General features: G+C 44.3%; 1 protein-coding gene and 1 pseudogene across 1 annotated transcript; one reads left to right on the top strand and one right to left on the bottom strand.

Annotated features, from left to right (window-relative positions):
• Positions 1–2,369: 2,369 nt before the first annotated feature.
• LOC132479224 (ferritin, mitochondrial-like) lies at positions 2,370–7,910 on the bottom strand (annotated as a pseudogene).
• ZNF287 (zinc finger protein 287) lies at positions 7,748–22,075 on the top strand. The gene is made up of 6 exons (XM_060082930.1): positions 7,748–7,964; positions 8,804–9,403; positions 10,074–10,174; positions 12,052–12,178; positions 12,622–12,708; positions 18,287–22,075. Exons 2-6 carry the CDS (start codon positions 9,001–9,003, stop codon positions 19,849–19,851), a joined length of 2,283 nt encoding a protein of 760 aa, XP_059938913.1. The 5' UTR covers positions 7,748–7,964; positions 8,804–9,000; the 3' UTR covers positions 19,852–22,075.
• The last annotated feature ends 821 nt before the right edge of the window (positions 22,076–22,896 follow it).

Raw genomic sequence — 22,896 nt, 5'->3', positions numbered from 1 at the left:
AGAGGGCCGGTGGCTTGGCAGAGACTCGCAGGTGAGAACGGGAGGAAATCCCAGTCCAATTCCCCAGAACAGGTAGGAAGGCACGCACCTTGGACGTCTTCACCACCGTCTCAGGCCTTTCCTGTGAGTTGTGAATGCGGAGCTGGCCCCACGGAAGCTCCTCCCACTTTCTAGGGACACAACCCTTTCCACAGGCCTGAAGAAAATCCCTAAATTCCTCGCATGTACATTCATGCAGTAAAGACACCTCCACATCTAGTCTGGGTGACACCCAGCTGAGTGGACATTCACACCCCTTGTCCCCAAGCCCAGGCAGGGAGACGCACGCAGGCATCCCTAATGAAGGGCATCCTTGAGGGAGTAGATGGCAAGGTTGCCCTGGAAGCTTGGCAGAATCTGATGGCAGTGACGTTGGGGAGCACGAAGGAGGGGCAGCGGCCAGTTCAGAAAAGAAGGGCCGATGGGAACCCAGAAGGAGCAGCCAGGTGGGCTCTGGGGCCACTACCCAGGCTCCACTGGACTCACCAGCTCCACAGCCCAGGACCTCCCACCTCCTTAGGCAGTGTAAGGGATCAGTGTGGAACCAGGTAAGAGAGGTAGACCAGGTCATGTTCAAGGGAAAGGGGTTTGAGAGGGCATCCCAGGGAGCCTCCACCTGGCCCTCAGGAACCTGGGCAAGGGTCCTGTCCTGGCAGCCCTGGAGTTTCGCGGGGGGCCTTGCCCAGCTCCAACCACTGCTAGTGGCTCTCCAGTCGGAGGCTCCGCCTGGTGTAGACAGCGGTGCTTCGCAGACCTCAGGACTGTGGAAGCATCCCAGGATGTTTGGTAAGATAGAGTATCTGCTGACCGCTGATGGGTGTAGCCAGACCCATGCAGCCTGCAGCCTTCTTTATGCAGCAGACCAGCTGGGATGGGAAGAGGCACTTCAGGAGTCCTAAGTAAGGGAGGCTGACACTAGCGTTAAACGGGCTGAAAGCTAATTCAAGTCTTCACCTCATCCACGGGGACCATGTTCAGGACACATAGGGTTATACAAGGGGGCAAGTCCTTTGTGGAAAAACACCTTGATCTTCATCCATTTCCAGATGGTTATTTGAAATATATGATTTTTTACACCCTAACATAGAACACATTGATGGTACATTTAACAACGTTTTTAAATTTAATTTTTTTGTTGTTTTTCCCCCTTGCTTCACTGAGGTATAATTGACAAATCATTTAGCAAATTTTTAAACAGCAATTTTAGTTACATGCTTGGCCATCATTACTCAGCAATATGATAGCTCTGAATAATCGTAAAATTTAAATAAAATTAACATACAGTAGTAACTCCGTCCCCGTTTTGTTTCATTTTCCTTGGTTTATGAGAGTCTTATCTTAGGGTTTAGTTGTTAGGGTAATGGGAACATGGGCAGAATATCTAGAATTGTATTCAATATTGTGATTTAGCTGATGAAAGCAGTAGGAGCTCATAGGCGAATACAGACAAGAAATGCTCATTCTGACACCAGGTAACATTCAATCTGCTTTGCAGAACTCTTCACTCCCAAATGCAGACAATGGTCCTCGGAATCTCTGATCATATATTCTTTGATGTGTTGTCTTCTTGTGATCACTACACTTGAGAAGAAACATCGTGGAAGCTGGATAAGATTTTGTCTTTCTTTTTATGCGGAGTCAACCAGGACAGATATATTTTTCTTCCACAGCTCAGAACCATGTTGCAGGAAGAGATAGTTGAGACTAACAGGGAGACTGCCCACCTGAAACACAGATATGGAATTTTGACTTTTTTTTTCAGGGTGTTTGATATTTTTAAGGCTAACTTGTTTAGTATCTAGTAAAGGGCTTTGTTTTGTAATTTTTATTAAAGTCATTCTGTCTATATTCAGGAGAACTGGAAATAAGTTTTTAGATGACAAGGCTACAATAGAAATGCTGGATTAACAAACTACATCCAGAAAGACACCTCCCCACCCTTCAAGAGGCTGGGAGGCTTTGTGAAAAGCACCACTTTCTTTTCTGGGAAAAATCCACAAAAATTGCTCTCTGGTCCAATGAGCATCATTGTTATGCTGGAAACAAGCCCAAGGATTTACTACAGAGAAAATTGTCTCACAGTGGTGACCAGACTGGCTCTTTGGGCCTGTCCCCTGGGAGCTGTGGAGTGTGCCCCCTGTCCTAACAGTGAAAACAGCCCCACACACGACCTGCTGGGCTCAGGGTTACTCTTTTTTTTTTTTTGCTGCAAAAAGCTTTACTGTTTCCCTTTGGTCCAAGGCTTGGGAGAGGGCTCCAGGGTGGTTAACAAGCTGCCCAGTGGCTGCAGAGAGAGGAGCTCCTCAAAGGCCGCTGGGCTCCAGAGATTCCTAGTGCTGCTTGAGGCTGAGCCTTTGGAAGAGATACTGGCTTAGCCCAGCCTGGGGACCAGCCAGCCTGTGGAGGTTAGTCAGGTGGTCGCCCACCTTCTTGATGAGTTTCACCTGCTCATCTAGGAAGTGGCTCTCCAGGAAGTCACAGAGGTGGAGATCTGCGCGGGTGGGACCCAGGGCATGTAGATCCAAAAGGGCCTGGTTTGGGTTCTCTGTGAGAATGGTGGCTTCCATAGCATCCTGGGTTTTACCCCACTCATCTCGAGATGGCTTCTGCACGTCCTGGAAGAGGACAAGGCAGCCGCACTGGTTTTGCATTTTCAAGACACGCTCTGTGCCCTCGCACTTCTCCTTGGCCAATTCGCGGAAAAAGTGGCCTATGCCCTCCAGAGGCACCTCATTGCGGTTGAAATAGAAGCCCAGAGAGAGGTAGGTGTAGGAGGCCTGCAGATGCAGGTTGACCAGGCGGTTGACAGTGGCTTCTATCTCGATGGAATAATTCTGACAAATCTGGGAGCTCATGGTTGATTCGGTAATAAGGAGTTAAGCTCAAAAAATGGTGTTGGCTGGTCCCAGTGGCCAAGGATAGCTTGAGTGGCTGATTCTGAAGATTGCGACTGGAAAAAATGTTGGGGGGTGGTCGGAAGCTGGAGCAAGGGGCGTCCCTGTGTCTGTTCCATCCAAACACTGTTGAGGCAAGAGACAGATCTGTGGGGACTGCCGAGCGCACAGCTCAGGGTCACTCTTTATGAAGGGACTTGAGTAAGTGTGCCTCCCGGCTTGCAGTAAACTGTTTGAAAGGTTCTTTTTCCTTAATTTGAAAAATCTAACACAGATATTTTACGAAGTGGGCTGTCTACCCAGAATAATGAAGAAAAGTTTCTTAATTAGTCTTTGGGGATAAACAGCCCACTGCAGTCACGATGGGATCCTTCAAGAGAGAAAGCTGAAATTAATGAACAATTATTTAAGATTGTCACTGGGTCGTGAGAAATTGCCAAACATGTCAATTATCTCAGGTGAAACGAGATAAGGTAAGAAGCATATTTTAAAAATGTTATTGATGAGCTTGCTTCCAGTAAAGCCAGAAGAGTAGACATATAATAAGTTTTCCTTTGGTAATAAACTAAACATGATGTTTTAACACCCCTACTTTCCAATTTTTCAATGTTTTCAAGTAGTTTAACGTTACAGGAAAAGCGAAACATTAAAAAATTTATAAAAGCAAGTCCAGGGGAGCGCTTGTTTCCCCTCCCACTTCCAGCTCATATTGGGCTCGAAGGGACCAAGATTCTGTCCGTTCCTTCACCCCCGTCTGCGTTTCTTTCTCTGAATTTTATAAAATACTCCCTCACGTTAGGAGTACGACATTCAAAGGCCTCAGTGAGCGCTATTGTTGTAAAATAGGTCCTGGTACCATGAGAAAGTAAAGAACGAAATACACAGGGTATTTCTAGAAAACGAAAGCTTCTGCATAAGAAGCCCGGAAGCCCATTATAAGCTTTTTCCTCTTGGTGGACCAGACGCCCCATCCGCGGCCGGAACACGCATGCGCTCCAGGAGGGTCTGAAAGGGCGGGTTCGCGCGCCCTCTTGTGGCCAGAGGTGGGCAGCGCACAGAGGCCTGCCGCCTGCCGAATCACTGGAATTGAATTTTCAGTTTCATCTAAATTACCTAAATTTGTGGGCATACATTGTTCATAGCACTCTCTTATAATACTTTCCATTTATGTAAGGTCCTCAGCAATGTCTCCACTTTCCATTCTAGTTTGATTATATTGTGCTTTTCCTTTGTCTCGGTCAGTAAAGGTAAAGGTTAACCTCAACCTCCGGATCATCCAAGCCTTTATCCCACTGGATTGTATACACTGAGCCACCACCCTGTCGAGACGGCTTATTCTATTAATTGTCCTCATCGCTCTCAGAAGGTAAAGCACTCCCTCCACTCTCCCACCCCCCTTCCACTCTGGCCTTACTTCTCATTGAGGACGACTTGTCTCTGAGGTTCAGTGAGCTGAGTTCTGCAAAGAACCCCTACCGTTGGCCCCCACAGAGCTTCTCAGTGATGCCGGTGACCCCTCCCACCAGCACATTCTGTATCTCAACGGAGGGTCTTCCCGGCCTTCCAAAGAAGCAGAGCTTGTACATTTTCCAGCCCTACATCCTCTGCCTGCTCTGGATTGCCCACTTCTCTGAGCCTAGCAATTATGGCATCTCTGCTCAGCAAAGAGCCATCTATTTCTCCAAGCCGCCGAAAGCCCTTCTTGCAGTGTGTTAGCACCACCTCCTGGCATCCTCAGCAGAGCATGTAAACACTTATCACAGAAGTGTGCTCCTTTCCAATAAACTCTCCAGCACCCAGCTATATGTTCTACACTCCGTGGTCCAGCATCCTCGGGATCCAGACCCGTACTCTCCTGGTTCCTACAGACACAGATTAGCCAGGCCCACAACAACTGAATCTTCCTCCCTTATCAAACCCAGCATTTCCCTGGTTGGGTTTTGTAGTGACTTGACCCTAGTTATTGGTCTAGTTATCTGGAGGGAAGGAAAGAGTAGACTGTGAAAGGGGCACCGGTTTTATCACAAAGTAGAGGCCTTGTCTGCATCATCTTCAAACAGGACTGGGAGGCGTGGGTCACATTTGCAGGCCCAGAGGGACTGGTGTTTAAAGGTGTTTGCCCACATCAACCTGAATGTCCCCATCCCAAGTCTCAGGGTTTCCTCCTTTCCAAACAAGATCTTGACCTTGACATAGCAAACTTTCTGGGATTGAGAATTGAACTTATCTGAAGTTATGCTACTCTTACATTTTTGCCATCAGGCTTCAAGAAGCCCTCTGATTTTCACACTTTCCCTTTACTTGGTGATTAACCACCCTCCGCCTGTCCTTGTCGATGGCTCCCAGTAATGGCCACTCAATTCCACAGTCTGGAAAATTGCTACCTCCCCCAAACTCCTAAAGATCTAAGGTGCAGCACCCACCAGCGGTTCCCTCCATCAATATCCCATCCTGGTTCAACACCAGGGACAGTTTTAATGATTGTGCCACTACAGCCTGACATGTGCTATCAGTAGTCCATCAATCACAAGTGATAGGGTCCTCATTGCCAGCAAGCTGACAAGTGATCTCTCACCCAAATCGCATCTTAGAGTCTGCCTTCCTAGGACCACAGCTGGTACCACTTGTCATAGTGTAAGATTCCATGGAAGCAGATTCTGAGATGGAAAATGCGTGCAGAGGTGTTATTGGATAGTGTTCTCTAGAAAAATACCTATTAAAAAGTGATACCTGGAGGGAAGAGTGGACGGAGGAAAAAGTTGAACTGCTGTACAATTGCAGCAGAGGCCTCATTTGATTCTACAGGGAACTCAAACTAGGATGGCCCTTTAGAGAGATTGCAAGTTGAGGCAAGGGGGCAAGGTCTTTGAACCCCTGCAGCGAGCACCACTGGAAGTGGGCTGCCCCTGGGGAGGACGTGGGACCTGAGAGAGGCAGCTCCCTTCAGCCAGGACAATTCCCAGGGAGGTATTCCCACACTGGCAGCTGGAGGAATGGGTGCCCCAGTCCTGAAGGGGTCTCTGGCAGCCCATCACAATGTGCCCTATCGAGTGTACTAAAGTTTCCAGGTTCAGTTGTTGATTTCTCTCTGCAGTTATATCAGTTATTGCTTGGTATCTTTTGAGGCATTATTTTTAGAGATATATATTTATGATGGATATATCTTCTGTCAAGTTTTATAACTTTTATAAGTAGATGTCATGCTTATCTTTTCCTAATGATTTTTTAAGATTCTATTTTGTCAGACATTAGGCTTATGACTTGCATCAGTCAGGGCTCAGCCAGAGAAGCAGAACCAGTAGGTCATACATACTAGGAGGGGTTTTTTTGTTTTTGTTTTTTTTGCAAGGAATTGGCTTACTTGATTGTGGAGGCTGACTAGGCAAGTTCAAAATCTGTAGGGCAGTCTGTCAGGAAGGGCAGGCTAGAAGCTTTGTCCAGAGTTTCTTCTTCATCTAGGAAACCTCAATTCTGCTTTGAAGGCCTTTCAACTGATTCATTCAGACCCACCCAACTTATTTCAGATAATCTCCTTTACTTAATTCATCTGCGTTTATGGGCTTTAGCCACACCTACAAAATACCTTTACAACACCACCTAGGTTAGGGTTTGATTAAACAGTGGGAGACTTAGCCTTGCCAAGTTGACACATCAAAGATCACCAAACTACCCAAATTTCTTGTTGTTCAAATTTGCCTGGTGTGGTAATATTAAGACTCTCTGACACTCCACCCATCATGAGATGGGGTCTACATCAGACTCCACTTGATTCTGCACAGACTTGTGACTGCTTTGACCAAGAGTACAATGGAAGTGATGCTTTGTGACTTCTGAGGTTATGTCATAGTCAGCTTTGGAACTTCTCTCTTGTTCACTAGAACACCTGCTCTTGAAGCCCAGAGCCGCCATCTCAGCTGCCGGCTGAGGCCTGCATGCCGAAAAGGCCACATATAGGCACTCTGGTCATATCCAAGCTGAGCTTATCTTTGAGCCATCTCAGCCAGAAGAGGAGGCATGTGAGTAAAGAAGACATCTTGGAAGTGGACCCTCCCTGCCATCAAATCATCTCAACTGAGGTTCCAGACACAGTGGAGCAGAGAAAAGCCACACCCACTGTTCCCCTTCCAGATTCCTGACCCACAGAATCCAGGAGCATAATAAAATGCTTGTTCTTTAACTCCATTAAAGAGTTTTGCCAACATTATCTAATGTTGGTTTGCCAACACAGCATTAGATAATGGGACCCCCTGAATGTTTTTCTATCCTTTTATTTTCAAGCATTTTATGTAGGCTGTGAGTCTTTCATAAACAACATGACGCTGGATGTTGTTCTTTTTTCCGATCTGAGAGTCTCAGAATCAGATTCCTGCGGAGGGACTCGGAGTCTTTAAGAGTGAATGGCTATGAGCAGTAAAGCCCAAACCAAGCACTTCGGGTCTTTCTGCCTTAAGACCCACATCTTCCCTGTCCATCCTTCCTCCGTGAACTCTGCCACCAGGTTTTCTCTGGTTGATTAGCGCGGGGCTCCAATCGCCCCCCGCCCAATCCACATTCCCTTCCCCCAGGTGCTGTAGCTCCCCGACCTCCCTCCCAGTCGTCTACCAGACCTGACTCTGCCCAGGGAAGCTTTAAAGTTCACTCAGAACCTCTGCGGCTAACAAGCAAGTCCCAGCAACGGGCGGAGGAGGTTGCCATGGAGACGGGTCCATGGTCCGCAGCTCGGGCGGGGAGGGCCGGGCGCGGCTTCCGATTGGCTCCGAGGGTGCGCGGCGTCCTTCCTGCGCACATGCGCGGTGGCGCCGAGGCGAGGTCACGGCGGAGCCGGGGCGCGGTGGGTTCCGGGCCTGGCTTCCCAGGACCGGCTGCAGGGGCGGCTCCAGCAGAGGCGCCGTTCTCTACGGGACGGACGCGGCGGGGCCGAGGCCCCTCCGCAGCGCGGGACCGAGCCCGCCACGCAGGCGCCGCGCCCGGCGCCATTGTTGCCCGGGGCTTTTCGGGCCGCTCGGCTGCGCGTCCCCGGTCCGGCCACAGGTCAGGATGCGGGCGGCCTGCGGGGTCGGGGCTGCGGGGCAGGGGCTGCGGGGCAGCCCCCGCGCAGCGGCCCGCGAGCCTCAGACTGCGGAGTTAGGGTGACCTCGCGGGGTGGGGAGGCGAGGAGTGCCTCTGCCCTGTAGGCCTGGTGCGCAGCCGGCTTTGGGGGACACGACGGGTTGAGGGGGGCTCAGAGCTGGAGCCCGTGGACAGGTGGTGTCGGTTCTCCTCCAGGTCAGGCCTGCAGTGAGGTTTTCTGCGGGAATCCTGGTTTCAAATGTATTCCTTAGGAATTGTGTCCTGTAGAAGCTCTTCACGGGCTTCAGGTTACACCAGTCTGCTTCTTTCCCGTGCCCAGCCCTCTGGTAGTGAAGGGCTGGAACAGTCTGGCATTGATGTGCAGAGCGGGTAAACGGCTCGCCCTTTTTCCCTGACCGTTCCCTTGGGAACCTTAAGTTCTTTAAGGAGAAGTTCTCCCATTTTTTTCTAAATAACAGATTTGCTGTTTTTTTAGAGGCACTTCACTCATTACAGCTTCTGTAACATCAGTGACTATAATACTGAAGCTTTTTTTTTCTGTAAAAAATGTTTGTTTCAACAAGTTAGAAGTTTGATCTGTCTTTTTGCTTTGCTTCTATCACCACCCTTTTATGGCAGTCCCAACCCGTGCCCAGGGCAGGTTGCATCTATTTTACAAGCCTAAGGATATCAGGGAGGTAGAGCACGGTAGACTCTCTGTGTTTATTTGTACACTGTGTGGGTCGCCTGCCTATTACTGTTTGTGCGTATGGCAGAGACCACCAGGAATTCTTGACCTGGTGTCTGTTCTTGTGTTTCAGGGTCTCTTAGCCATCCCTACAAGTTCTGGGCTCAGAGTTTGTAAGGAAGACTGCTAACTCTCCCTTGCCTCTGTCCTGACCCTGGCCGCAGCAGCCCTTGGTAAACGCCTTTGTAGTTCTAGCATGCGACTTCAAGCATTCGGCTCACTCCTGGAGAAATAAAGGCTGTTGCCAGGTTGACTCTCCTGTGTGTAGCCATGTTCTCCCCGAGCAAGAGGACGACCAGTTCGTCACGTGCCCAAGTCCTTCTAATGTGGAAGCCGGACAAGGCTCAGAGTGGACCCCGCAGTGCTGAGAAGGAAACCCTCGCCTCAAGACTCTTGCGTGACACTGAGACCTGTCGGCAGAATTTTAGGAATTTTCCATACCCAGACCTGGCTGGTCCTCGAAAGGCATTGAATCAGCTCCGAGAGCTCTGCCTTAAGTGGCTGAGACCCGAGATTCACTCAAAGGAACAAATCCTGGAGCTGCTGGTCCTGGAGCAATTCCTGAGCATCCTGCCTGGGGAGGTTAGGACTTGGGTGAAGTCCCAGTACCCGAAGAGCAGCGAGGAAGTGGTGACTCTGGTGGAGGATTTGACTCAGATTCTAGAGGAAGAAGGTAAGACTTGTAAGGGCAGAGAGAGGAGGAGTCCTGAGTGGTCTGAGAAGACAGCCATCACGTCAGAGAGCAGCCCTTTGAGGTGATTAGGAAAACGGAGGTCAGGGAGTGAGTGAGAACAGGCTTCACTGAGCCCTGTCCTACCTGGCATTCCTCTTCCAACTGCTCGGAAGCCAACACACGTTCTGTAAACCCAGAGGACATATCATAAACAGTGGCCAGACACAACCAAATTACCCCCATGTGCGCCCTCAGGAAGTTTCCCTGCAGAGGTTTGAACCATTCTGCCAATAAATCATTTGCTTTGTGAATTGGGTTTTATGGTGACATACTTCCAAATATGTAGAAAAGTGTCCAGAGAATATTTCTTTACTAAGTAAAAAGACAGCTCACAAAATTTCTATCACGCAAGGGTTTAGTAGAAAACTGTGAATTTGGTACATATTCTGAAGTATCCCAGAGCAGACTTTGTTTTTGAAGCCTGCTCAAAAACAGGATAAGTTTCAGGATAAGTCATTGCCCCTTTCCTTTGGTTCTGTGAAGCAGGGGCGCTGTTTTTGGTTTCCTTCTGATTCCTCGCTTTAATAAAATGTAGGCTTTTATTGGTGAAGAGTTTCCTAGGCTATTCAAACAGGGCTGATCTCCACCACGGTCTCTTTCTCTTCCCTAGCTGCTCCTCAGAGCTCCACCCTTCCCCAGGAGACCCCAGAGGAAGACCCCAAAGGAAGACAAGCTTTCCAGGCAGGGTGGCTCAATGACTTCGTGACCAAAGTGAGTGTCAGTTTCTTCTGGGATTTTAAAATGCCTTCCTAGTGTGTGAGGACATTTTCTAACCTGGCCCTCTACCTTCTGTGACCCCAGAAGTCCTATGAAGGACCTAAGCCTCAGGTTTTCTCCTTAAGTCACCGTGGCCTGTTAAGGTAGGTGAATGCCTTGTATAGGAAATGGGATCCATTGCTTCCCGTGATATCCCTTTCTTCACTTTTTTACTTTAAAGCAGTGGTAGTGCATAGAGGTTAAGGGATTCACCTCCACAGCCACATGGATCTAGATTTGCTTCCTGGTTCTGCCAGTGAACCTGTGATTTGGGGCAAGACACTTAACCACTCATAGCCTGAGTTACTAAGCTCTAATGAATATTCCTCTTAGATTGTGACAATTAAATATTATGAGACCTGTTAACCTGTATTACAGTAAGTGATCAAGAAGGTCACAGGAAGATTAGACAATAGTTATTATTTTATTTTGTTAACAAGTAATTAAAGGCCATGTATTGTATGATGTTACTGTTTATTACGAGTCTGTGTTATTTTAAGGAAGAGCAGCTCAGGCCATCTTAAGAGAAAGGTTTACTGTAAAATACACTGTAAAATATACATGGTCTGAAATTGGTAACCAGAGTAAATTATTATTTGTAGATAATATGAATGTTTACCCAAAAAACCTAAGAAAATCAAGGGAAAAACTGTTAGAAACAATAATAGAGAATTTGAGTAAAGTGACCACGACAGAAAATGGCATACAAAAATGAATCACTTTCTTAAATATACATAAAAATCAGATGCTAAAATGAAATAAAAGGTTCCATTCACAGTATTACCCCCACATTTAAAATAACTACGACTAAGCATAGTATAAGCTTTGCAGTTCTGTGTTATTCTGTAGACATGAAAGAAGCCTTGAATACTGTAAAACTGCCAGCTCTCCCTAAATTATACACTTACATGTGATTTGAAAAATTCCAATACAATTTTTTAAAGAAACTTACAGAGTTCATTTGAAAAACGTGAGAGTAAGCAAGAATTTTTTTTTTTTTTAAACGAAGGAAGAGCAGAGGGATGCTAACTTTACCAGACTGTGAAATGTATCTACAGGTGCAGTAGTTCAGTGTGGTTATTGGTACCAGTTTTATTTTAGAAAGGAAGAAGGGGGACTTCCCTGGTGGTCCAGTGGATAAGAATCTGCCTTCCAATGCAGGGGACGCGGTTTCCATCCCTGGTTGGGGAGCTAAGATCCCACGTGCCGTGGGGCAGCTAAGCCCACATACTGCAACTACAGAGCCCACGCGCTCTGGAGCCCGAACATCACAACTAGAGAGTCCACATGTCGCAACTACTGAGTCTGTGTGCCACAACTAGAGAGAAGCCCGCACGCCACAACGAAGAGCCCATGCACTGCAACAAAAGATCTGCGTGCCACAACTAAGACCCAGTGCAGCCAAAAATAGAGAGATAGAGAGAGAGAGAGAGAGAGAGATAGGAGGGAAGAAGGAGGGGCTCTGCATTCCATCATAGAGCACAGAAAATATCTTAAAATGTCAAACTGTAACACATTTAATTTATTTGTAAGGCAATGCTTGAAAGTCAAACCATTCTCTCTGTGTCATCTATGTTTAAATCCTTTTATTCTTTAAGATGGAGCCACCAACGCATGCACTGAAACTGATGTATTCTACTTTGTTTTCAGACTTCCCCTCAGGCCATTCAGGTCTGCTTATCCGTACATTGGGTAAAGGTATTGACTAGGTAATTTTTAGGGTCCTACCAGCGCTCAAGACTCTGGTTTCCCCCACCACACACACACCTGTGCTGTCGCTGTCCCCTTCCTACTAGTTCCTGAACCAAGTTAAGTCACGTTTGATGTTTCAGGAATCCATGACATTCACAGATGTGGCCGTGGACATCACCCGGGAGGACTGGGAGCTCATGCGTCCTGTGCAGAAGGAACTATACAAGACGGTGACACTGCAGAACTACTGGAACATGGTTTCTCTTGGTGAGTGTCGTCTGCGCCCGGCCCTCCTCTCTGCATACACACCCGAGTCTTTCTCCCCTCAGCTGTTAAAAATGGTCGGGCCTAGAGGTGAGTGTGCTTGTCCGTTCAGGCACTGAAATGGCAAAGTTCTACTCCCTTTTCCCAAATGAAAGGTTTCTAAGTGAAAGGTCATCAGAAGGTACGACGCACAGCCTCCCAGGGCCACCACCCCATGCCGTGCCCTGCCCAATGCCTCCTTCCCCGTGATCTCTAGGCCTGCATCCTCCAGCATGCAGGAAATTTTTGTCCCAGCTCTGAAAAGGACAGTGACCTCATTCATGAGGTCATGTCCGTGAACCATTCTTTTCCTGTAGAGATTTGTCCTCATGGGTAAGAAGTCAGGTAGTAAAACTTGAACAACTGTTTATCTCCAAGGTAAAACTCACTCTGTTCCTCCTAAACAGGACTTACAGTGTACAGACCAACCGTGATTCCCATATTGGAAGAACCATGGATGGTGATAAAAGAAATTTTAGAAGGCCCTAGTCCAGGTGAGAGAACCACCAGCCGATGAGATTCTTTGTACTTAAGAGCCTGTACTATCCTAAGTATGGTGAGATGTGTTTTCACATGTGGCCAAGTCACTTTGCACAAAGACATCCCAGCCTGTTGAGAACACTGGGCTGCTTGGCGTTGCTTCCTTACAGAGGCCGTCTTCGGAAGAGATTTTCCAGGTGTCATTTTTACATGCTGCCAACCAACCCCCAACCCCCCTCTTATTTTGTGCTTCTCCATGACCCCTGGGTTCCCTCCCTTAGAGTTTTGTCTGGGGTTTTCTGTGTGTTCCCTCCCTCTATTTTAAAGCATGCATGAATGTCCCCTAAAATCTTAAATTTCAAACCTTCTCAACTTCTCTTTGAGTTTCTTTTATTCTGTTTATTGACAAAACCCTGTAGCCCCCTGCCTCCACTCTCCTCATTCCTTTCTTTTTTATGTTCTAATTATTGAAAAAGATAACATGTTTGCAAGATCAAAAATTGTAAAAATATATAAAGCCAGATCTATACAGACAGAAGTCCCCACCTGTTTGCCACATTCACCCAGTTCCTGCATCTTTGTCGTCACCTGTGGCTCGACACCTAGAGGTCACGTGACTGTTCTATTCCCTGATGACCTTCCAGTTAAGGTTCTGTGGATCCTTGCTTTATTACATTGCTGGTTGCAAAATGGTGATTTTCTTTTTTTTTTTTTTTTTGCGGTACGTGGGCCTCTCACTGTTGTGGCCTCTCCCATTGCGGAGCACAGGCTCCGGATGCACAGGCTCCGCGGCCATGGCTCACGGGCCCAGCCGCTCCACGGCATGTGGGATCCTCCCGGACTGGGGCACGACCCCGTGTCCCCTGCATCGTCAGGCGGACTCTCAACCACTGTGCCACCAGGGAAGCCCAATGGTGATTTTCTAATTCCACCATCTCTTCTAAATGATTAATCTGTAAAGAATACCTATCCCTCCCACCCCGTTTTTATGTGTATATGTCACTATGAACTAGTGGAATTTTTTTAAATTCAATGTATTGTTAGTCCATTAATTCCAGTTGGGGGGGGGGTATTTGTTTTTGATGCTCAGTTGTCCCAAATTTCGGCGATGGGAGCCTTTCAGATCAAGTCCTTTTGAGACGTCCCCATTAGTCTTTGAGCATTTCCTTGCTTTCTGGCAGAGAATGGTCTGTGGGCTCACTTCATGCCTACCTTAGACCTGGAATTTCTCTAAGGAACAGTGATTCATCTTAGTGGGGGTTAGTGATGAGAGGCCAGGATCTGGGCAGTGAGTGCACTCACTACTCTGGGTACCATTGCTTCTAGATCTGTTCAGTAGATAGAGCTGTGAAAAGAGAGAGAGAGAGAGAGAGAGAGAGAGAGAGTGTGTGTGTGTGTGTGTGTAGGTTTTTTGAATCCTGAGTTCATACTGATGACTTGAATTCAAATCTAGCACCACCAGTGCAGTCTATCTTGTACCTCCCCATACCTGTTTTCTACTTCCTTTCCCACAGAATGAGTCATCTGGTTCCCAATATCAGTATATCTGCTCATTTGCTCTGTCATATAATCACATAAAAATGGTTTCAGAAGTATATCATTATCTCTCAGATAACAGACTGCTCAGGTGACGTTCAAAATTCCTTCATGTCCTTAGAATATATTCCACTAAAGATATAGAGGATACTGGGTTCAAAGTTACTTGAATTCTTCCTTTCTGGTTATCTTAACAGTTTGATACACAGTTAAACTTGTTTGATTACATTTGTATTCAAGTTTAGTATTTTCTTCTTTCTTGATTCTTTTTTATTTAATTTTACATTTTTGAGTATGTAAAAACATTAACGCAGTTCAGAAGTCAAAACTATAGAAAGGTGTACACTCCCATCCCTTCTGCCCTGTTCCCGTCCACTTCCTGTAGGTTACAGGGCTCACTTGTCTCTAGTTTATCCTTCCTGTGTTTCTCTTTGAAGAGATAAATCATAAATATAGCCTTATCTCTCCTTTTGTATACAAAAGAAGTACACTGCACTCTTTTGCATTTTGCTTTCCTACTCCCTTTTTTTTTTTTTTTTTTTTTAAATTTAAGCCACTGCCTTCTAGTATGTCTACTAGTATTGATGCTGGAATCTAGCATTAACAACAAATTAAACAATGACAATATAATACACTACTTTAGAGTGAATTGCTTAACTTTTTTAAAAAGTTAACTTTATCTGGTCATCTGGTATTTTGAGGGTCCTACTACTTGACAAGCTAGTTCTTCTCATAATTTATGGCCTATTCGCTTTAGTTGGCAGAATGACCCAAAATATACAGTGAATTATTTAGGGAGTGAGTTCAGCACACTCTCAACACTGAGAAAACCCGTGGCAAGATGGAGCTAGGCCTTTGCTGGAGTCAGGACCATCTTCTGGGAGGTGCTGCCCATCTGGGGCTACTTGAGGTTTGTAGGTGATTCAGGTTGAATTAAGGCTGTAAACCCACAAGAGGGGCAGTTTATGATTATGTATTTTGGGGAGAGATTTTGGCTCCCACCAAAGAGCACAAAACTGAGAAAGGCAAGGTCCTCTTTTTCTTCTGTAGAGGTGAGGTGTTTGGGTTTTGTTTGTTTTTCTAGCCTGTCCTTATACAGGGTGTAGCACAGAATGTGCATACTCCTGCCAGCTGCCCCAGGTTGGCTGCAGGCTTTGTCTTCTGGCCCCCAAGCCCCTTGCACCCTCAAGGGGAAGCTGAAGGTCGTCAGCAGGATGGAGGAGTGTCTCAGGAAGCCAGCTTCAACTTTCGCTGACTTCTGGTCTTCCTCCTCTCACTTGATTTTTGGCTTTGAGGATTTCACTTTCTTATCAGATCAGAGACGTATAAGTTGAACCTTTGGTTAGGGCATCTCATCAGTCATACCTGAAGGAATGGAAACTTTGATGATTCACAAATCGAGCAGTCGTGTTGGCTTTCGACGGCCATTCCTGTCTCAGAACTTTATGGTCTTTACATCATACAGGACCCAGCCATTCTTTCAGGTTCAGCCCAAACCAGATCTCCCCTAAAAGTGTTCCTTCATTACCTGGGCAACACTGATCTCTTCTGCTAGAAATATTACACCACTGTTTGATATTTAACACTTCTAATTGGTCCTTTCCAGTTAGTTATATACACATATTTAAAACCTGCTTAATGATCTTAATTTCTGAATTACCAGTAAACTGACTGGCTTAAAAATGTGTGCTTATAGTAGTGATTTCTTCCTGCTCATCATTCAGACTTGTTACTTTAAGCCTGTTAATTATAACTTTAGTACTTCCTTCTCAGGTGTATGGAACAGTCTGTCACAGACTGATTCTGATTACGTAGGCACTAAACTCAGCTTCTGGACTATCTCATTGTTTTTATGTATATACACACCTACCCATGCAGTCCGTTAACATTCTCATTTCCTTTTTCTAAGGGGGGAGTAATAAATCCTGGTTTGAGAAAGTAGTTTTTAGATTTTTTTCCTCTAGAAAAAGTAATATAGCAACACTTCTAGTACCCAATAACAATAAAAGAAATATAATCAATTTCTTGAAAATCAGAAAATATTTTTTGAAACTTAAACTCTCTTTGTTAGCATTTTGGTAACATATATCTAGTTCTAATGAGTTTTCATGCTAGTTATGGTACTCTTTTTTTCATTTAACATTACTCCTAAGCATTTTCTAGTGTCTAATTTTTGTATTTGAATCAAGATAATAAATGTAGTTTGTAAATTCAGGCAGCACAAGGAAGCATAATGAAGTATGTGTCTCCCTCCCCTCACTTAGCTATGTACGCAGACCTGCAGGGAGTGCTGATCTCAGGGGAGAAGGCCCTGGTTTTGGGTGAGGGGTTGGAAACACACATTTTTACACAGATGGGATTTTTCTGTGTGTACCGTTTTATCCCTCTCTCTCTTTTTTTCACTTAATATTTCCTGCACACCTTTTCATATCGATGTACCTATTTTTATCAGTTATCAATATTCCATTATCTCCTATTCTAACTAGTCCTTTACTGATGGATGAGTCTATTGAATGTATATATTTGTAAAGTTATTATACTTTGATCTGCATTTTAGAAAGTTTCTGGACTATCCAGCACCATTTTTGATATATTATAAACTCCATATTTCATTATATTTCATATATATAATTCTTAATATTTGCAAGTTATATGTTATCTGATTTCAAAGGAGAAAGATATTGCAACTTAAATTTGCTTTAAACCATCATAATAGAAACATAATAGGCATCAACAAATGTGTATTTGATGGCTTGCAGTCAGATTTGGGGGTCCAGGTGTGTGTGTTTGTGTGTGTTTGTGTGTTTGTGTGTGTGTGTGTACGCTTTCATTTGAGTTCACCTTTTTACAACAAGGTATTGTCATTTATTTTACCAGTTCCATTCAGTGGCCTTCATATCCAGAGTCTTGGGCCATTTTCTGAAGGAAATGTAAAAGAAGCATAAGCCATTTCCAGAGTTTGCATCTGAGTTGGAAATACAAGAAACACACAAAACTGTGAAATAATAATATAAAGCCAAGTTCTGCTATGGGCCCAATATTTTATTAGGTTGGACCATATGAAACTGCTGATATTCAGCCAGATTGACCTACAAAAAAGGCAGTTTCATATGATTCAACCTAATCTGTACTTTAGGATTCTAAGAAGGAGGAGAGAAACATGAGCTGGGCCATAAGCATCTTTTTCAGTAGGTGGAGAAGGTGTCATAAGAGAAGCCTGGAGTCTGGAATTAGTGGCACCTTTAGAGGATTATAAGGACATAGTTCTAAGTTATGTGGATAACTTTGAACTTTAAGCTGAATATGAGTTGTGACAGAGGAGGGAGTACAGTAGAAAAGGCTAGATTATTTGGGGTCTCAAAACTGAGTGGAGGTATTTTAACTTTTCTTTCTTTAACTTTTATCCTTTAAGCCGCTGATCCTGAAACTTCAGTGTGATTCAAACCTCCTAGAGGGCTCAGCCCCACCCCTGTTTTCTGACTCAGTATGTCTGGGAGGGGCCCATTCACTTGACATATTTCAGGTGACAGTGATGCTCACGCCACTGGTCTGGGGATTGTACCCCTGAGAACCATGGCTTCAGGCTGTAAGAGTTACTAGACATATTAAAACACGGAACACACACCGTGAAACTGCCTCCAGAAACTTACGTACTGTGTGCAGGGTAGATTGGAAGGAGGGGTGGTGACAGTCAGCCTGCTTTATGACCCATTATGTAAATTACAGCTTATATGATTATAAATGTGTGTGTAATAAAAGTCATCCCAGGTTGTCCCACAGTTTATCATCTATTTTCAGTTCTTAGCTCTGTCGCCTGACCTAACCTATTCTATTAACTCCACGCCCGTGTTGAATAGGGAGGAGCCTCTCCTTCAACAATTTACTCCTGTTTTCTGCCCTTTTATTCTCCTTTCCCGAGCATTAAGGACCATGTTATGAGGTTGTCAGAGCCATAGTCTTTTTAGTCATTTTATTTATGTTCATTACTTTGTTTCTGCTTTGGCAGTTTCCTTTCTCCAAATAGAGGAAGCTTTTTATGTACTTTTTAAATTTCAGAATGGGAAACAGAAGCCCAAGAGTGTACTCCGGGAGAAAATGTTTCTAAACTCACAAAGGATGGAACCAGGGCCATCAAGCTGGAAGAACCCTATGCCTATGATGACAGATTGGAGGGGCAAGCAACAGAGACCTTCAGGAGAATTCCCACCAACGAGAGGGATCTCAGTTTGAAGTCAGTCCTTTCAGAAGAAGATGATTGTGCAGAAGACTATAAATATGATATATATAGAAGTAGTTTTGAAAAGCACTCAAACCTAATGATACAGTTTGATACCCAATCAGATGATAAAACTTCTGTGTACGATGAAGGCAAGGCCACCTTCAGTCACGTCTCTTATGGTATCGTACACAGGAAAATATATCCTGGAGAGAAGCCTTATAAGTGTAATGTGTGTGGGAAGAAGTTCAGAAAGTACCCATCCCTCATCAAACACCAAAGTAGCCACGCCAAAGAGAAGTCTTATGAATGTGAAGAATGTGGGAAAGAGTTTAGACATGTCTCATCCCTCATTGCACATCAGAGGATGCACACTGGAGAGAAGCCCTACGAATGCCACCAGTGCGGGAAAGCCTTCAGCCAACGCGCACACCTCACCATCCACCAGCGGATCCACACGGGAGAGAAACCCTACAAGTGCGACGACTGCGGGAAAGACTTCAGCCAGCGTGCACACCTCACCATCCACCAGAGGACACACACGGGAGAGAAACCGTACAAGTGCTTGGAGTGTGGCAAAACCTTCAGCCACAGTTCATCGCTGATTAATCACCAGAGAGTTCATACCGGAGAAAAACCTTACATATGCAACGAGTGTGGGAAAACGTTCAGCCAGAGCACACACCTCCTTCAGCATCAAAAGATACACACAGGAAAGAAACCATATAAATGCAATGAGTGTTGGAAAGTGTTCAGTCAAAGCACTTACCTTATCCGACATCAGAGGATTCATTCTGGAGAGAAGTGTTATAAATGCAACGAATGTGGAAAAGCCTTCGCTCACTCCTCCACTCTTATTCAGCATCAGACCACTCACACTGGAGAGAAATCCTATATATGCAATATATGTGGGAAAGCCTTCAGCCAGAGTGCAAACCTTACCCAACATCACAGAACACATACTGGAGAGAAACCCTATAAGTGCAGTGTGTGTGGGAAAGCCTTCAGCCAGAGTGTACACCTTACTCAGCACCAGAGGATTCACAATGGAGAAAAACCCTTTAAATGCAATGTATGTGGGAAAGCATATAGACAGGGTGCAAATCTTACTCAGCATCAAAGGATCCATACCGGAGAGAAACCCTATAAATGCAATGAATGTGGGAAAGCGTTTATTTATTCGTCATCACTTAATCAGCATCAGAGAACTCATACTGGAGAAAGACCCTATAAGTGTAACGAATGTGACAAAGATTTTAGCCAGAGAACATGCCTTATTCAGCACCAGAGAATTCACACAGGAGAGAAGCCCTATGCATGCCGTATATGTGGTAAAACCTTCACCCAGAGTACAAACCTCATTCAGCATCAGCGTGTTCATACAGGTGCCAAACATCGTAATTAATGCATATGGGAGACTTCATTTAGGTTTTAAAACTTAACCATTTAAAATTCTATTTTGTATTCTGTGTTAGAAACATTATTCAAGAGAAGTGCAATATGGGTTAGATTGTCACTCAGCAGAAGTATCAGAATTAGTGATGTGGATATAACCTATTTAAATGTACTGTGAAATTTAAGAAGAAAACATTCACTTCTAAACCTTTATTTGATACCAGTTTAATTCATTCCAGAAAGAAACCCTAGGAAAGTAAGAGTACTCAAAATCCTGTAACTCATCAACTCTTACCATGTTTCAAGTACTTCTTAAGGAGGCCTTACGTATGTAACTTGGGAAAGCTTCCATCCAGTAGAGCTTTCACACCAGAGAGTAATCCTGGGGTAACAGAAAAAAAGCTGCTTTCAGGCCTTTAGTTCTTCTCAGCTTTGAAGCCTTAAATATGTAAAGGTCCCTCCCCCCTCCCTTTTTTTTTGCAGTACGCGGGCCTCTCACCGCTGTGGCCTCTCCCGTTGCGGAGCACAGGCTCCAGACACGCAGGCTCAGCGGCCATGGCCCACGGGCCCAGCCGCTCCGCGGCATGTGGGATCCTCCTGGACCGGGGCACGAACCCGTGTCCCCTGCATCAGCAGGCGGACTCTCAACCACTGCACCACCAGGGAAGCCCCCCCTTCCCCCTTTTTACTTCCCTTTACCTATTATGCCATAACTGCCATGTGGAGCCAGTAGGTTTGCAAAAAAAAAAAAAAGTTGAAAGTATCTTAACGATTTCTTTGTGACCACAGTTTACGCTTTCCTTTAAATACTGAAACATTAAAGAAAGAGAAGCTTAATGAAAGATGATCTGTTAGGAGAAACTAATGTGTCTATAATCCTTAGACATGTGTACAAATTTACAGGCAAATATTAAACCCCCAGGCTTAATATTTAAGACATACTAGCCTTAGTTTCACTAGCTTTTGACACCTGTCATCCAGAAGGAAAAAAATAAGAAAACAATTCTTTTTTTTTTCCACCTGACTCCAAAATTCATACCTTAAAGTTCCCCTGTGACTTACTGTAGAAAGTCTGTTTCTTCCTTTGAAACACGTTTCTTGAGTGCCTGCTGTGCTCAGGGCCCAAACTTCCTAACTGGATTCTTCCAGGGCTTAAATGCCGAAAACCACAGCTGATTTAGGCAATAGAAAGCTTTCTAAAGTAATGAAAGATAAAGTCAAGGACATGATGTTAACCAGTACGTCATGGAATGAACCTAAGAAACCTGCTAAAATGGGTTGCCAGATGCAGCCCCATTATCTTAAGGAAGTAATGAAAGCAGCTATTTAAATAGTATGAGGAAAAAATAAGTAGTGGAAAATAGGTTTGAGTTCAGTGCAGAAAGTGGGTTGGGGGAAAAAATTGAAGACGTAAGGGTGAGGAAAGAGAATACAGAGGCAACTGTTACAACTGAAGTGTTGCTGGACTTGGTTTACCTAAGAAAATGAGTGACTACTTGAATAAAAAAAAAATTCAGCATGTTTATAAGAAGAAACTGAAACTGAAATGACTGATTTCAAAAGGATAATTGAAATCGGTATTCCTTGAATGTGTAAGTACAATAGGGATTACTCTTAAAATAACAGGGAAAAAAGTTTCATTGGAAAAAGCATTGATGCAGAAACTATCATTGATACAGTAATCATTCAACAATAATAATTGAGTTTGTGGGGTCCCAAACAGCATAAAAGGAAAACTGGTAGAAATGCAAATAGAAACGGGTGAAAATACTATTGTATTTACTATCCACAGCATTGCACTCAGAATTTAAGACCATGTCCTGAGAGCTGACCTTTCCTCTTGCTCTTGTTTGTTTCTTCAGTGCCTTGCATATGGTAGGTGGTCAAGTTATGTTGGTTGAATTAATGAATAAATAGTCAAGTTAGACTTGAGTAATAAGGTAGAAGTAACTGATACAGAGTGAAATTGGCAAAATTTTAAATACTTTTTGGTGCATACATGCAAAGATATATTGGTCATTTGTTAGTGACAGGAACTACTTAAAAATGAATGAGAATCCCCAAATCTTAACAATGGGGATATTCCTGAAAAATCATGGGACATCTTTGCACAGGAAGTTTTCCTGAGCTAGGTGAGGAAAACCTGATATAAATTCTGGTGTCATAAATACCAATTTAAGCATGTGCTGACCATGCAGCTTCATTTGGACGTTGGAAAAACCTGGTTGGCCGGAGGCGGGGGTGGGGGATGGGGGCAGTGGCGAAGGACCTGGGGTACCAGCATCTTCAAGTCTTTCTTGTTGAGTGTTTTCTTCAAGAAGTTGCTTTCCCCTTGTCCTCCTAATAGTTAACCTTGATGTCACGGAATCATCCTTCACAAAGTGCAGATTTTCTCCAGGTTGCATAATACTCAAATTATGCTTATGCCATAGTTATCATGTTAAAAAATAACCATTGTGTTTAAGATGCAATTTTTATAATAGCACTTCATACCTTACACAACGTTTTCTCCTGGAATGAATGTGTGGAATGTTACAGTCCATAGCACCTTTCTTTGCATTTATTTGTATTTCCTGCCTTTGTGTGTTTTATGTAAATAATGCATTTATAAGGTCTTCCACTGAAACACTGAGGCAACTGATGCTCTTATAAAATAACAATAATAATAATAGTGGAGAATCCTAGATCTTTGTGTTTTTCCCACTTTTACAGCTGTCTGATCCACGCTTTGAAGTTTTTTTTTTAACAGGTAGTCTTATTTCCAACTTTTTATTATGAAAATGTGCAAATATACAGAAAAGTTAAATAATAATAAAACAAATTGTATATCCACCTAGATTTAAAAATTAACATTTTGCCATATTTTTTACTGAACAATTGGAAAGTAGCTTACAGACATTTCACCTCTAAACACTAAGCACGCATCTCATAAAAACAACCACAATAACATTATGTACATCAAAAAATGAACAGTAATTCTCTAATATCTAGTGCTCAGCCCATGTTTCCATTTTCCCTATTGATCCAGTCTCATTGCAAGCCTTACAAGTGATTG

Source organism: Mesoplodon densirostris, chromosome 18 (assembly GCF_025265405.1).
Source record: "Mesoplodon densirostris isolate mMesDen1 chromosome 18, mMesDen1 primary haplotype, whole genome shotgun sequence".
NCBI lineage: Eukaryota > Metazoa > Chordata > Mammalia > Artiodactyla > Ziphiidae > Mesoplodon > Mesoplodon densirostris.
The sequence above is the reverse complement of the archived record's forward strand: the minus strand, read 5'-3'. Positions and strand labels throughout refer to the sequence as shown.

Excerpts from the sequence above, each read along its gene's own strand:
- ZNF287 (XM_060082930.1), top strand. The coding sequence starts at position 9,001 with ATGTTCTCCCCGAGCAAGAGGACGACCAGTTCGTCACGTGCCCAAGTC. Across the intron at positions 9,404-10,073 it reads TCAGATTCTAGAGGAAGAAG|CTGCTCCTCAGAGCTCCACC; the intron begins GTAAGACTTGTA and ends TCTCTTCCCTAG. Across the intron at positions 12,709-18,286 it reads TTTAGAAGGCCCTAGTCCAG|AATGGGAAACAGAAGCCCAA; the intron begins GTGAGAGAACCA and ends TTTAAATTTCAG.